The sequence below is a fragment of the Colius striatus genome, chromosome 16, assembly GCF_028858725.1.
Source record: "Colius striatus isolate bColStr4 chromosome 16, bColStr4.1.hap1, whole genome shotgun sequence".
NCBI lineage: Eukaryota > Metazoa > Chordata > Aves > Coliiformes > Coliidae > Colius > Colius striatus.
This window is the reverse complement of record NC_084774.1, coordinates 2,517,100-2,530,208: the sequence shown is the minus strand read 5'-3', so window position 1 is coordinate 2,530,208 and position 13,109 is coordinate 2,517,100. Positions and strand designations below refer to the sequence as shown.

General features: G+C 60.4%; 2 protein-coding genes across 5 annotated transcripts in view; one reads left to right on the top strand and one right to left on the bottom strand.

Moving 5' to 3' along the window:
• Positions 1–236: 236 nt before the first annotated feature.
• On the bottom strand, positions 237–5,078 carry LOC133626895 (interferon regulatory factor 9-like). Of its 3 annotated transcripts, XM_062008823.1 has the most exons (9): positions 4,801–4,856; positions 4,160–4,330; positions 3,880–4,063; positions 3,688–3,791; positions 3,544–3,607; positions 3,090–3,152; positions 2,604–2,978; positions 2,395–2,510; positions 237–599 (listed from the first exon to the last, which is right to left on the bottom strand). In XM_062008823.1, the coding sequence occupies exons 2-9, from the start codon at positions 4,328–4,330 to the stop codon at positions 435–437; spliced, it is 1,242 nt and encodes a 413-aa protein (XP_061864807.1). In that variant the 5' UTR covers positions 4,801–4,856; the 3' UTR covers positions 237–434. The 3 variants fall into 3 exon arrangements, with proteins under 3 accessions (XP_061864807.1, XP_061864809.1, XP_061864808.1); XM_062008824.1 differs by lacking the exons at positions 237–599; positions 4,801–4,856 and adding an exon at positions 1,885–2,028 and having other exon boundaries at positions 4,160–4,428; XM_062008825.1 differs by lacking the exons at positions 3,544–3,607; positions 3,880–4,063; positions 4,160–4,330 and having other exon boundaries at positions 4,801–5,078.
• A 2,704-nt stretch (positions 5,079–7,782) lies between these two features.
• Positions 7,783–13,109, top strand: part of MMP24 (matrix metallopeptidase 24) — a 51,570-nt gene continuing 46,243 nt past the window's right edge. Inside the window, exons 1-2 of one of the 2 annotated variants that reach the window (XM_062008769.1) lie at positions 7,783–7,993; positions 9,975–10,123. In XM_062008769.1, coding sequence (XP_061864753.1) covers positions 7,895–7,993; positions 9,975–10,123 — 248 coding nt within the window. In that variant the 5' untranslated portion in view covers positions 7,783–7,894. Of the gene's footprint in view, positions 7,994–9,974; positions 10,135–13,109 lie in introns of those variants that run through there. The other variant, XM_062008768.1, reaches the window with a different exon arrangement.

The following is a 13,109-nucleotide window of genomic DNA, read 5'->3' as shown; positions in this document are numbered from 1 at the left end:
TTAGAAGCAGCATTGGCTCTAACATTCATTATGTCTGTCTTCATGCATTTGAAACTGCAATCCCTTCACGTCCCAAAACAAACAATGCCAGTCTCTGAGACTTTGATGTCTGAAGAGACCTCAAACGAAGGTGAACTGAAGCAGGACACCTTCAGTGCCTAAGGATGGAGACTCCACAGCCTGTCTGTAGTCTGTTCCAGCCTTTGACCACACTTGTTACCAAGACAGGGAAAAGGTTCATTGTAATTGTTTTTTACTTTAATGATACCAGACTCCAGAGATTTGAGATTCCCAGAGACCCCTCCACATTTAGTTACCATACTTCATACAAGCATGATGTGGGCAGTGAGGTGAGTGACAAAGGGCAAGAAAATTACAAGAGCAGTGTCAGGTCTCCAGAGTGCTGGTGCCGCTCAGCTGCTCTGCGGAGCCCCTCAAGCAGGAGGCTGCCAACGGCCCGGAGCAGCAGCAGAGGGAGGGAGGCTGATGGCAGTGGGCAGCCAGGTTTTGTCTATCAACAGTGGGACAGAGCAGAGAAAGAACTTGCAAACAAATCCAGCACAGTCACGGTGTCCAGAGTGGGGCCTTTGCTCCATGATCTGGGAAATTAATACTACAGTTAGCATCCCTTTGACACCCCTGAGCATGATAATGAGCTAAAAGGAGAGTATGGTAAACATGACGACGTTCCCCAACTCTCCACACGACCCACGGCAATCGCCACTGTGCATGGCTTAGACCGGTGGCAACAGGCAGAGATTGGTTTTCTGGGTGTATGTAAGGTGTGTCCCGTGGCCTCTCAGTGTGCATGCATTGGGAGTAGCTGTCCCCCATGCACCCAGCACTGGAATCAAGGAATGCAGCTTTCTAATGCCAAATAGTGCCAGAGAGTCTCTTCTGAACCGGTTTTGGGTAACACTCACCCCCTGCCCCATGGCACTGGGACCCCTGTGCCCCTGGACACTGGAGCAGACATCAGCTGTTGCTGGGCTGCCTCTGCCCCACACCAATCCCTAACGCACCGCTGTGCTGTGGGGCACTCCACGGGCAGCTTTGTGGGTTGTTGTGTGAGCTGCAGCCCCCTGAGGCACAGCCCACTCTGGCACTGCTGCCCCACCGCGCTTCTCATGGCACTGACCCCCAACCTCTGTGCCCCCGAAGCCCCCTCCTGTCCCACACCTCACCCTACTTCCCAATAAACTCCTTTCTTCTAGCACCTCTCTTCATCCTACTTGGTTGTTTCCAAAACCTAGGACCCCCAAGTGCCTCCCAGGGGCCAACGATGCCTTCTGCAGCCCCTTGGTGCCTCCCAGGGGCCAACGATGCCTTCTGCAGCCCCCAGGTGCTTCCCAGGGGCCAACGATGCCTTCTGCAGCCCCCAAGTGCCTCCCAGGGGCCAACAATGCCTTCTGCAGCCCCCAAGTGCCTCCCAGGGGCCAACAATGCCTTCTGCAGCCCCCAAGTGCCTCCCAGGGGCCAACGATGCCTTCTGCAGCCCCCAAGTGCCTCCCAGGGGCCAACGATGCCTTCTGCAGCCCCCAAGTGCCTCCCAGGGGCCAACAATGCCTTCTGCAGCCCCCAAGTGCCTCCCAGGGGCTCCCAAGTCCCACAAGAGCCCCCACAGCGCCCCCCAAGGGCCGCCCTTGGCCCAGACACCCTCGAGTCCTGCCACGGCCAATGGGAGGCGCTGAGCCGCCGCCCTTTTCCCGCCCCACCCGCTCTCATCCAATCAGAGAGCGCCGCTCGCCTCAGCGAGGCGGGTTTAGGGGAGCGGCGGCCAATCAGCATCTCCTCTCAAGGCACGTTCCTGCTCTCGGCCAATCGGGGGGCAGCGCCGCTTTCCCGCCCTTTCTCCTCAACACGGCCAGCGGCCCGGACACAATGGCGGCCGGACGCAGGTTTATTGCGGGGTCGGGTCACAGCGGCCGGGCCGGGGCTCGGGGGGGCCGGGCGGTCTCAGGCCCGTGGCGGAGGCAGCCGCAGGGGTCGCACGTTGTCCAGGAGCTGCCGGGCCAAGGCCTGTTCCAGCTGCGGGGGAGGCGGTTATGGGGCGCGGCGGGGGCGGGGGCTCATCCCGCTGCCGCTGCCTCACAGCAACCCACACGTGCCTCATCAGAACCCTGCACTGCCCCACGGCAGCAAATCCCCCTGAAGCGGCTCCAGCTGCCCCACCGGCACCAGCAACCGCCCCCCAGCCCCAGCTGCCCCATAGTGCCCCACAAGCAGCCCACAGCCGATCCCCGCTGCCCCACAGTGACCACCGACCCACCGCCCCACTGTGGCAAAAGGCCTCACAGCAACTCTGCAGCAGCCTCACAGCAACTCCAGCTGCCCCACAGAAAAACCCCCACCCCACACCTGCCCCTGCCCCACCGCTGCCTCCCCGCTCCTCACCTGCAGGACCAGGGTGCGGTTGTGCGGCCCATCATCGGGGCCCAGCTCCTGTCCCACGGCCAGCGTCACCTGGTGCTTGGGGAGGGGGCCCAGCCCAGCGCGGTGCTGGCTCAGCTCTGCAGGGGGATCAGAGGGTGCTAGTGAGGAGCAGAGCCCGGGGGACAGCACCATATCCCTTCCTTCAATCCCCCCTGCCCCACATCACTCACCCTCCTGGAAACGCTGAGGGTCAAACGGCTGCACAAGTTGCCCCTCCAGCAGGGGCCCCCCCGGGCTGTGGGGGCCATTGCAATGAATCGTGCACCCCGCGGGAGCCAGTGTCCCTGCAGGCCGCCGCCGGAGGAAGATCCCGTGCTGGGCACTGGCTACCAGCAGCCCTGGTCGTAGCCCAGCCAGTAGCCGGCCCAGATCAGGGGGGGCCTCCTCAGGGGGCGGCAGGAGGAACAGGCGAGGCAGTAGCCCAGGCGGGTCCAAGGGTGTCCCAGGGGGCACGGGGGCAGCCAGCAGATAGTCACCAGGGGGCAAGTAGCCCTTCCAGGCCAGAGCCCCCCCCAGCCACAGCTGCAGGCCCAAGGCGGCGTCCCCTGTGTGGGGAGGGAGGTCAAGGGGAGCACGGGATGGTGGGGACACGAGCCCTGCCCTTGAGCAGGGTGCGCTTCCCAGGTGTGGCAGAGGGACAAGGGGGAGGGTCTCACCTTGAGCAGGGGGAAGGGGCTGCTGGGCATCCACCATGATGGCCACGGCTGGAGGAGCCAGGGCTGTGGGGCAAGGTCAGCTCTTCCCCGTTCAGACTCCCACCTGCCCCCCATTGCCCCCTTCCAGCCCTCCAACTGCTTGTCAGCTGGCCCCCGTGTCCTCCCAGCCCCCCAACTGCCCCTCCAATTCCCTCCCAGCCCTCAAGTGCCCTTCCAACCTCCATCGCCTCCCTCCACTCCCCAGCTGCCCTGACAGCCTCTCAACATTCCTCCCTCATCCCTCAAGTGCCCTCCTAGTTCTCCAGCTGCAGTCCCAGTCCCCCAGCCACACTCCTATCTCCCCCAAGCGCCCTCCGAGCCTCCAAACATCCCCCATCACCATCCTCCACTCCCTAACTGTGCTGTCTGCCCCTTGAATCCCCCTCCAGCCCACTTCCCTGCCCCCATCGCTCACCAGTGCCCCCACCATCGGGTTGAGACTCCTTGGCTGAGGCCTCGTTGGGGCTGGGGGTTGCTGCCTGCAGAGTGGGGGGCAGCAGCTATAGAACGGTTCTGCCTCACATGGCCCTATAACCATCCCCACACCCCCCACACTTACCGCTGCACTGTGGGGCTGGGGGTGTCCTCCACAGCCTCCCGCTGCCGGGCTCACTTCCACCTCCTCCTCCCTCTCCGGGGCTCTGCGCCTGGGGGGCTGCCCCCCTGTGGGGCCGGACCAACAGATATGGGGCGAGTGGCTCCAAACCCACCCCCCGACCTCGCGTTCTCGCCCCCCCGTCCCACTCCACACCTCGCTGCTGGGGGGCTGGAAGGAGCCGATAGACCTTGTAGGGCCGCGGCCCTTCCAGGCGCGACCGTTCGGGCACCTCCTGGAACTCGGGGCTCTTGTTGAGGGCGCAGCGGAGCCGCGTCTTCCAGCCGGCGGGGTCGGGCCGGTCCCCGGGGCGCAGCCGACCCTTGAACTCCGCCCAAGCCTGTCCCCCCCCCGCGGGACACGACGCAACGACGTGTCACGGCGCGGGGACGCGGGTAAGGGGCTGCCGGAGCCGGCCCCCCCGGCCCAGCCTCACCTGGCAGAGCGCGGCGCCGGCGCCGCCCCGCGCGCCCCCCTTCCCGCCGTGCTGCCAGGGGATGCGGATGGCCGTCCGCCCCGCGTCGTCCCACGCCAGCCCCGCGAACTGCCCGCTCTCCACCTGGGCCACCAGCCAGGGCCGCAGCCGCCGCAGCCGCCGCGACGCCATCTGCGTGTCGGGCGCGGGACCCAGAGCGTCAGCGGGAGCTGCGGGGCGGCGGCTCCCCGCGCCCTCCCGGCCCGCTCCCACCGCCCCGCGCCCACCGCCCCGCGCCCTCCCGGCCCGCTCCCACCGCCCCGCTCCCACCGCCGGCCTCTCGCTTCCTGGAAATCACGAGGCGCAGCCTGGCCGAGCCCCCGCCCCGCCCCGCGCCCCGCCCCCGCCTCCCGACGGGACACCCGCGGCCCCCAAACCTCTCAACTCCGCCCCCCGCACGGCCCGCCCGGCCCCAAGCAACCCTCCGCAACGCCGTGCCCCTAAATCGCTCCCCTGCCCCCCCGGGCCTTTCCGGCTCCCTAAAATCCATCCCTTCCCCTCCCAATCCCGCCTGCTAAAGCACCCTCTTGCCCCCCCAACATCTGCCCCTTCCTCTAGAATCTGGCCCCAAACCTCCCCCTCCCGAGCTCCCCAAAACGCACCTCGGGCAGGCTGTCAGTGCTCGGGGCGCCGGGGCCGGGCCGCCGGGGGGCGGCGTCACGGGGGCGCGGCCTCCTCCGCTCCGGCCGTCAGCGCGTTGCCGGCGAGCAGCCGTGGCACAGCCATCTGCAGCCCAGGGAGCCGTGGCACAGCCATCTGCAGCCCAGAGTGCCGTGGCACAGCGATTCTGCAGCCCAGAGTGCCGTGGCACAGCCATCTGCAGCCCAGGGGGCCGTGGCACAGCCATCTGCAGCTCAGGGGCCATGGCACAGCCATCTGCAGCTCAGGGAGCCGTGGCACAGCCATCTGCAGCCCAGAGTGCCGTGGCACAGCCATCTGCAGCCCAGAGTGCCGTGGCACAGCGATTCTGCAGCCCAGAGTGCCGTGGCACAGCCATCTGCAGCCCAGGGGGCCGTGGCACAGCCATCTGCAGCCCAGAGTGCCGTGGCACAGCGATTCTGCAGCCCAGAGTGCCGTGGCACAGCCATCTGCAGCCCAGGGGGCCGTGGCACAGCCATCTGCAGCTCAGGGGCCATGGCACAGCCATCTGCAGCCCAGAGTGCCGTGGCACAGCCATCTGCAGCCCAGGGAGCCGTGGCACAGCCATCTGCAGCTCGGGGAGCCGTGGCACAGCCATCTGCAGCTCAGGGAGCCGCGGCACAGCCATCTGCAGCTCACGGAGCCGTGGCACAGCCATCTGCAGCTCGGGGGGCCGTGGCACAGCCACTCTGCAGCTCATGGGGCCGTGGCACAGCCATCTGCAGCTCAGGGGGCCATGGCACAGCCACTCTGCAGCTCAGGGAGCCGTGGCACAGCCAGCCTGCAGCCCGGGGAGCCGTGGCACAGCCATCTGCAGCCCAGGGAGCCGCGGCACAGCCAGCCTGCAGCTCGGGGAGCCGTGGCACAGCCATCTGCAGCCCAGAGTGCCGTGGCACAGCCATTCTGCAGCTCAGGGAGCCGTGGCACAGCCAACCTGCAGCTCAGGGGGCCGTGGCACAGCCATTCTGCAGCTCAGGGGCCATGGCACAGCCATCTGCAGCTCAGGGAGCCGTGGCACAGCCATTCTGCAGCTCAGGGAGCCGTGGCACAGCCATCTGCAGCTCAGGGAGCCGTGGCACAGCCAGCCTGCAGCTCAGGGTGCCATGGCACAGCCATCTGCAGGTCAGGGGGCCGTGGCACAGCCATCTGCAGCTCAGGGGGCCGTGGCACAGCCATCTGCAGCTCAGGGGGCCGTGGCACAGCCAGCCTGCAGCTCAGGGTGCCGTGGCACAGCCAGTCTGCAGCTCAGGGGGCCGTGGCACAGCCATCTGCAGCCCAGGGGCCATGGCACAGCCATCTGCAGCCCAGGGGCCATGGCACAGCCATCTGCAGCTCAGGGGGCCGTGGCGCAGCCAGCCTGCAGCTCAGGGGGCCGTGGCGCAGCCAGCCTGCAGCTCAGGGGAGCCGTGGCACAGCCAGCCTGTAACCAGGGTGCCGTGGCACAGCCATCTGCAGCCCAGGGGCCATGGCACAGCCACTCTGCAGCTCGGGGTGCCGTGGCACAGCCATTCTGCAGCTCGGGGTGCCGTGGCACAGCCATCTGCAGCTCAGGGAGCCGTGGCACAGCCATCTGCAGCTCAGGGGGCCGTGGCACAGCCATCTGCAGCCCAGGGGGCCGTGGCACAGCCATCTGCAGCCCAGGGGGCCGTGGCACACCCATCTGCAGCCCAGGGGCCATGGCACAGCCAGCCTGCAGCTCAGGGGGCCGTGGCACAGTCAACCTGCAGCCCAGGGGGCCGTGGCACAGCCAACCTGCAGCCCAGGGGCCATGGCACAGCCATCTGCAGCTCAGGGGGCCGTGGCACAGCCAGCCTCCAGCTCAGGGGCCATGGCACAGCCATCTGCAGCTCAGGGGGCCGTGGCACAGCCATCTGCAGCTCAGGGGGCCGTGGCACAGCCATCTGCAGCTCAGGGGGCCGTGGCGCAGCCAGCCTGCAGCTCAGGGGGCCGTGGCGCAGCCAGCCTGCAGCTCAGGGGAGCCGTGGCACAGCCAGCCTGTAACCAGGGTGCCGTGGCACAGCCATCTGCAGCCCAGGGGCCATGGCACAGCCACTCTGCAGCTCGGGGTGCCGTGGCACAGCCATTCTGCAGCTCGGGGTGCCGTGGCACAGCCATCTGCAGCTCAGGGAGCCGTGGCACAGCCATCTGCAGCTCAGGGAGCCGTGGCACAGCCATCTGCAGCTCAGGGGGCCGTGGCACAGCCATCTGCAGCCCAGGGGGCCGTGGCACACCCATCTGCAGCCCAGGGGGCCGTGGCACACCCATCTGCAGCCCAGGGGCCATGGCACAGCCAGCCTGCAGCTCAGGGGGCCGTGGCACAGTCAACCTGCAGCCCAGGGGGCCGTGGCACAGCCAACCTGCAGCCCAGGGGCCATGGCACAGCCATCTGCAGCTCAGGGGGCCGTGGCACAGCCAGCCTCCAGCTCAGGGGCCGTGGCACAGCCATCTGCAGCTCAGGGGGCCGTGGCAGAGCCACTCTGCAGCCCAGGGAGCCGTGGCACAGCCATCTGCAGCCCAGGGCCATGGCACAGCCAGCGGTGCGTGCTCCGCACAGGCTCCCGCCGCCCCACGCCGCCGCCGGTCCCGCAGCAGGCTCTGGAGGCAGCTGCGGAGGCGCTGGCCGCGCAGGACACAGCCCGGCTCGGGCCAGCACCGCGCCCCTGCCCCACAGAGCCCTCCCCGCACGCCCCATAACAATGGCAGAGGCCTCTCTGAACTCTCCAGGGGAGGGGGAGCTTTCAGAACAGTAAACAACGCGGCCACAACAGCAGCCCCGCGGGGAAAGCCCCTCCCGCGCCCGCTCTGCCGCTGCGAGCCCCGCGCTCCGCCCCGCCCGCAGCCAGAGGCGCTCGACCCGCGGCTGCCGGCGCCCGGCTCCGCGTCCCTCCCGCGGCCGAAGCGCGCCCCGGGCCTCCCCTCCGCGGGCCGGGCGCTCGCCCTGGCACCCGAGCCGCCAGAGGAAGAGGCGGCGCCGCTCGCCTTCCTGTTCCGGCCTGTGGGCGCAGCCGCAGCCCGCGCCGCCGGGACGGAGCGCTGCCGGAGCCCCGCCGCGCTGCCATGGCGCCGAGGCGGCGCCGGGGCTGGGCCGCGCCGGGCTCCCTGTTGCCGTTGCTCTGCGCCCTGCTCCGCGCCGCCGCCGACACCAGCACGGGCCGGGTAGGCGCGGGAGCGGGAGGGGGCCGGGGCGCAGCGCTGGGGGCAGCGGGGCCGGGCTGCGGCGCCGGGCGCTCCCGCCCGCTGGAAGCCTCCCTGCGTCTCCTGTGGGCCCTTGTGCCGCTCTGCCAAGCGGCCGGTCCTAGTCGCTGGTGGCAGGCTGGGCTCAGGTGTGCTGCCACAGCCGCTGTCAGCTCTTGTCGGTGTCTGGGCGGGTTGGGAACCGTCGGGCAAAGGCAGCCGTGCCCCTCCTGTCTGCTCTTGAGCGTCAGCTTTCCTCATAGAGCTTCTCTCAGTGCCGGTGTGGGCGTCGTGTGGTGTTCCTTTCCCTTGCCCCCTGCTGCGTCCGAGGCTGGCGGAGAAAGGCAACATGCGAGGGCAGCCCCGCTCAGAGCTGTTTTGGTTGACGTCCTCTGCCCTTGCTGCTCAAGGACAGCTTGTTTTGGTCAGACTGAAGGTCTGCGTGTTCCACCTCACCGTGTTCGTCAAAGACAAATGCTGGATGCCTAGCCACTGGAAGCAAATGTCCGGTCTCCGGGCAGTTTTGCAGCTTGGCTTTGTCTTGAGCCATTGATAACGTCAGCATTGAATAGCACTTTATGTCCATTTATTGGTGAACTTTAACATGCCTGGCCCAGGTGCTGCCTCGCACCTGCTTTCTCCTGCTTTGGAAGCAAGACCTTTCTGTCCTACCAATGGACTTTGTTGTCTTTTTGTTGCTACAAAGCAATGAAGATTGCTCTTTCTCTTGTTCCTCTCCTGACTTGGACCCCTTTCATGCTGCTGTGTTGTGTTAAGGGAAGATGTGCCTCTCTCAGTGGTCATAGAATCATAGAATAGCAGGGGTTGGAAGGGAACTTTAGAGATCATCTAGTTCAACCCCCTGACAAAGCAGGTCCCACCTAGATCAAGTTGCACAGGCTGCCAGTGTGGGAGCAGTGCACGCAGGTGATTCATCAGCGATTGTGTGTTGAGGACCGTGTCCCATGGGTCAGATGGATATAGTTTACAGGATATATGTGGATTTTACAGTGGTCTAAGTGTTGAATCAGAGGGCTGGGGTGCTGGCCATAGAGAAGCACTGGGATGTGTGCATGAAAGTTTATGAAAACAGCCTCCAGTCAAGTTTTATTGCCATTTGCACTTAACGGTGAATTAACTTTGCTTTTCATTGTGGTATAAGTGAGGAGCAGGAAGAGATGGGAAGGAAGTAAAAACCCTGAATGAATGGGTGTTTTTGAAAATTCTGTCCTTAGCATTTTGACACATTTGACATGTTTTATTTAAGGTTCCATTTTCGGGGGGGAGCTGGGGAGGCTGGGAAAAAAGACAAAGCCTCTCGAGGAGAGTTGGTCTGACAGTTTGCTAGGTATCTGCTATTAGTAGTGGGAAAGTCTGTCTAACCAGAGTCCCTGCAAACTGTCCGAGGGTGAATTTTGTGTGTGTTTTGTTGCTTTGTTGTGTGGTTTTGGTTTTGGTTTTTCTTTTTAAAGAAATACTGCAGTGCTTAGTGCAAGTGTAAAGCTGAACCTGTGTTTGCAGGGATTGCCAGGGCCTGTTAAGCCCCTTGCTTGGAGAAGTGGTCCAGAGGCAGCAGTGGATGATGGGCACTGGGTTGTTGGGAGTGTGATGCTGTGGGGACTTAGAAATCTTGTGATGGCAAGGTGACAGAGTGCACAGGAGGTTTCTGGAACAGGGATGAAGCTTCTTGGACATTTTTGGTGCTCTCAAAGACCTAAGTCTGCCCCAGTTACTCGGTGGGGACGACAGCCTTTTAGTGGACAGGTCTGCATTGTCCTGGGTGATGAGTGGTATGACACTGTGTCTTTAGCCCTTCTTAGAGCTCAGATGATATTACCAAACTTAACCAAAAAAGGAGAGGTGGTTGAATATTTTGGCTAGTTCACCACTTTTTGAGCCAACGTTTGGATCGGTTAATGCCAACTTACTGTGGCATCTTACCATCTGTTTCTTTCTGTTTCAGGATTGGTTAAAAACTTACGGCTACTTGCTTCCGTCTGACAGCCACACGTCTGCCGTGCAGTCGGGAAAAGCTGTGCAGTCCGCGGTTGCCACTATGCAACAGTTTTATGGGATCCCAGTAACAGGAGTTTTGGACCAGACAACTATTGAGTAAGATTAACGTAGGCTAATTTTGTCTCTCCCTTTCTTAATGCGTTGTCAAATGACCAGGGTAATTATTCCCGCTATGAGAAGCCCTCAAAAGGAATATATTTGACTGACTCTGCCAGAGAAGAGTCACAAGAAAAGACTTCCCTAACAAAAAACACGTGGAAAACTCCACCTTTTCTTTTTGCCACCAGTACCATTTGTAAGTGTGGGGAGAAGCTCTTGTTAAATGTCATTTTTTTCTGGTACGAAGGCAAAATGTGAGTCTTGTGAGCTTCTGGAAGCAGAGGCTGTCAGGAGTTTTATTTCTGTCTCTGTCTGGGTTTAGGTGAAACTTCGGCTTCAGAAATGGCTTCTAATGTATTTCTTAATTATTTGGAGTTGTGGATCTCCATGGATGCTCTCTGTGGAGATCTCTAGTTCTGAGTTGAAGTGAGTTGTTGTAGTCTGATGATGATAGGCAAGGCTACTTAGCTGTCGATGACTGCTATTTATTGGACATTAGATGTTCTCTACTGTATGCTGACCGTGTTATTTGTTGTTTGTGATCGGTGGCTTGATGGCACAGAAGCATTGGTCTAAATCACCTAGGCTGAAGGGTCGTTGTTCTTTAAAGGCTGTTGCCTTGAGTCTTCAGTGTGTACTGTGAATTGTGATGTGAAAGCAGTACTCTAGGGGGGAGGTGGTGTTTGCTGCTGCTACCTGACTGGCATCCTGTCAGCTCACCTGGATGTCCTGTATTGGCTGAATCTGTGTGCTTTTGGTATGGAGCAGGGGAGCATCTGACGCCTAAAGCAGAATGTGGATAAGATCTTACTAATGGGAAAGAAGCATCTCATGGTGAATAAAAAAAGAAAGTACAAATCATAGAACCTGCTTAGGCCCTGCCAGAGGGTTTTCCTTTGGCCTTTTCATGTTGCATTAGCAGACCCTTTTTGAGCGTGTTCTACCTAGTTCTTCATCTCTCCTGTTACGGCACTCAGCAGGTAAAAGACAGTAGCGCAGAAGAAAGAGGCATTAAGTAGCCAAATAGTGTCAAGAACAAAGGGGTTTGGTTGTATGCTTTCCAGACAACAAAAAGAGGGAGAAACAGAAGAAATGAGGGAAGCAGGAGGGAATCATCCTGGACTTGGAGAGAGTCCAACAGAGGACTACCAAGATGATTAGGGGACTGAAGCATCCCTCTGACAAGGAAAGGCTGCAAGACCTGAGGCTATTTAGCCTGGGAAGACTTTATCAGTCCTTATCAATACCTAAGGGGTGGTTGTCGAGGGGATGGGACCAGTCCTTTTTCTGTGGTGCCCAGTGGCACGGCAAGGGGTAACGGGCACAAGCTGGGACACAGGAATTCCACTTGAGCAAGGAGAAACTTCTTTGCCAAAGTTGAGGCGAGGGAGCCCTGGCACAAGCTGCCCAGAGAGAGTGTGGAGTCTCTTTTTCTGCCGGTTTCCAAACCCAACTGGACATGTTCCTGTGCCTCCTGGTCGAGGGGAACCTGCTTTAGTAGGGGGTGAGGCTGGATGATCTCTAGAGGTCCCTTCCATCCTCTGCCATTCTGAGAGTCTGTGAATACCTCTCCAGTGAATGTAACATTCCCTCCTTTATCTCACAGGAAACCCCCCTGTTCTCCATTGAGGGATAGAGAAAATCCTCTTTGCTTTTCAAACGAGTTGAAGATGAAATGTTTTTTAAAGGAGGGATTTTCCATCTGGGGTATCTTTGCCATTAATAACAGTTTGTAAGTGAATGCTGAAGCAGAGCCAGAGTTGTGTATGTACAGCTGGGATGCTTATGAGTTGGAAGAGCGAGAGTGGGGGAAAAAGGGACTAGGATATTGGGGTCCCAGTTTGGAAAGTTAGTGAGCTGCTTCTGCAGCCCTGTGAGTGATGGGAAGGGGGCAAACTGCACGTGGGAGCCCCTGCTGTGGTAAGTAATAGCGTTTTTCTGGAGGAAAGCAGATGTTGCCCACGTTTTGCTGAGTTTGTATGTGTGCAAGGGTTAGCTGGTGCATGAACATACAAAGGTTGATGGGTAAAAAACCTGGGTGTTTTTTTTTTTCTCTTCTGAAGCTCGAGTCTCCAAAAACTTGACAACTCAGATACAACCAAGTGCATTTATGCTTTACAGGCGTATTGAACAGTTGCTGTAGCTCCATCTGACCAGAATCAGTAGGTCCATATGTTGTATGGCAAGGTGCAGCAGGAATACCTTACAGGCTTTGCCAGTGGGAAGAGGGAAGGAACAACACCTGAAAGGAAGGTAGGGTGGAGGTCTGTTCAGTGGAGGATATGTAGTTTCCTGTAAGGAAACCAGGGGATAGTACCTAGAAAGGCCTTCTCATACCCTGCAATCAAAAAACTTGGCAAACTTTGTGTCTCCCTGCAGCTAGTGGGTTGAACTGGAATTTTGCTCAGCAATAGGCAAGCGAGTAGTCCTGGGAGCACCTGGGACAGGCAGCGTGCTGGCACCTCACAGAAGTGGTCACTGTTGTGTTTGTTGTAATCAATCACATGGCCCTGGAGGGAACCAAGTATTAGTCTTGTGTTGTGTCTTGTAAGCCTTGTGAAGCCTGTTATGTGGGTCCCTCACCTTGGGATACACGGGTGTTTGAAGACAGCACTCCCACCAGCTCAATAGCAGGCAATTGAAAGTGACAATTTCCTTTGTTTAGGAGAGTCCTGTGGAGGCCTTGGAGCCTGAACAGGGGAAAGCAGTTGTCTGTGTCTGGACAAGAGCTGGAAGTCACTGCTTTTGGAAATCACCTGTTTTCTGCATGCCAAGCAGCTGGAGGAATGCAATTGTCTGTATGTGAAAAGTGCCAAGTGTAAATCTGGATGTTCTAAAAAATGGTGTTATTGGTGCCTCATTTAAAACAAAAAGTGTAAGGGAGCAACCATAAATATCTGAATCCTGCTCCAAGTAATTGTCTTCTGTTGGTTTGGATGCAATGTCTTTTTGTAAGTCCCCTGGAACACAGAAAGGGTTATCC

Coding starts and splice junctions, on each gene's coding strand:
- LOC133626895 (XM_062008823.1), bottom strand. CDS start 4,330: ATGGCGTCGCGGCGGCTGCGGCGGCTGCGGCCCTGGCTGGTGGCCCAG. Junction 4,064..4,159: donor CCGGCGCCGCGCTCTGCCAG/GTGAGGCTGGGC, acceptor GGGGGGGGACAG/GCTTGGGCGGAGTTCAAGGG. Junction 2,511..2,603: donor CCCTCAGCGTTTCCAGGAGG/GTGAGTGATGTG, acceptor ATCCCCCTGCAG/AGCTGAGCCAGCACCGCGCT.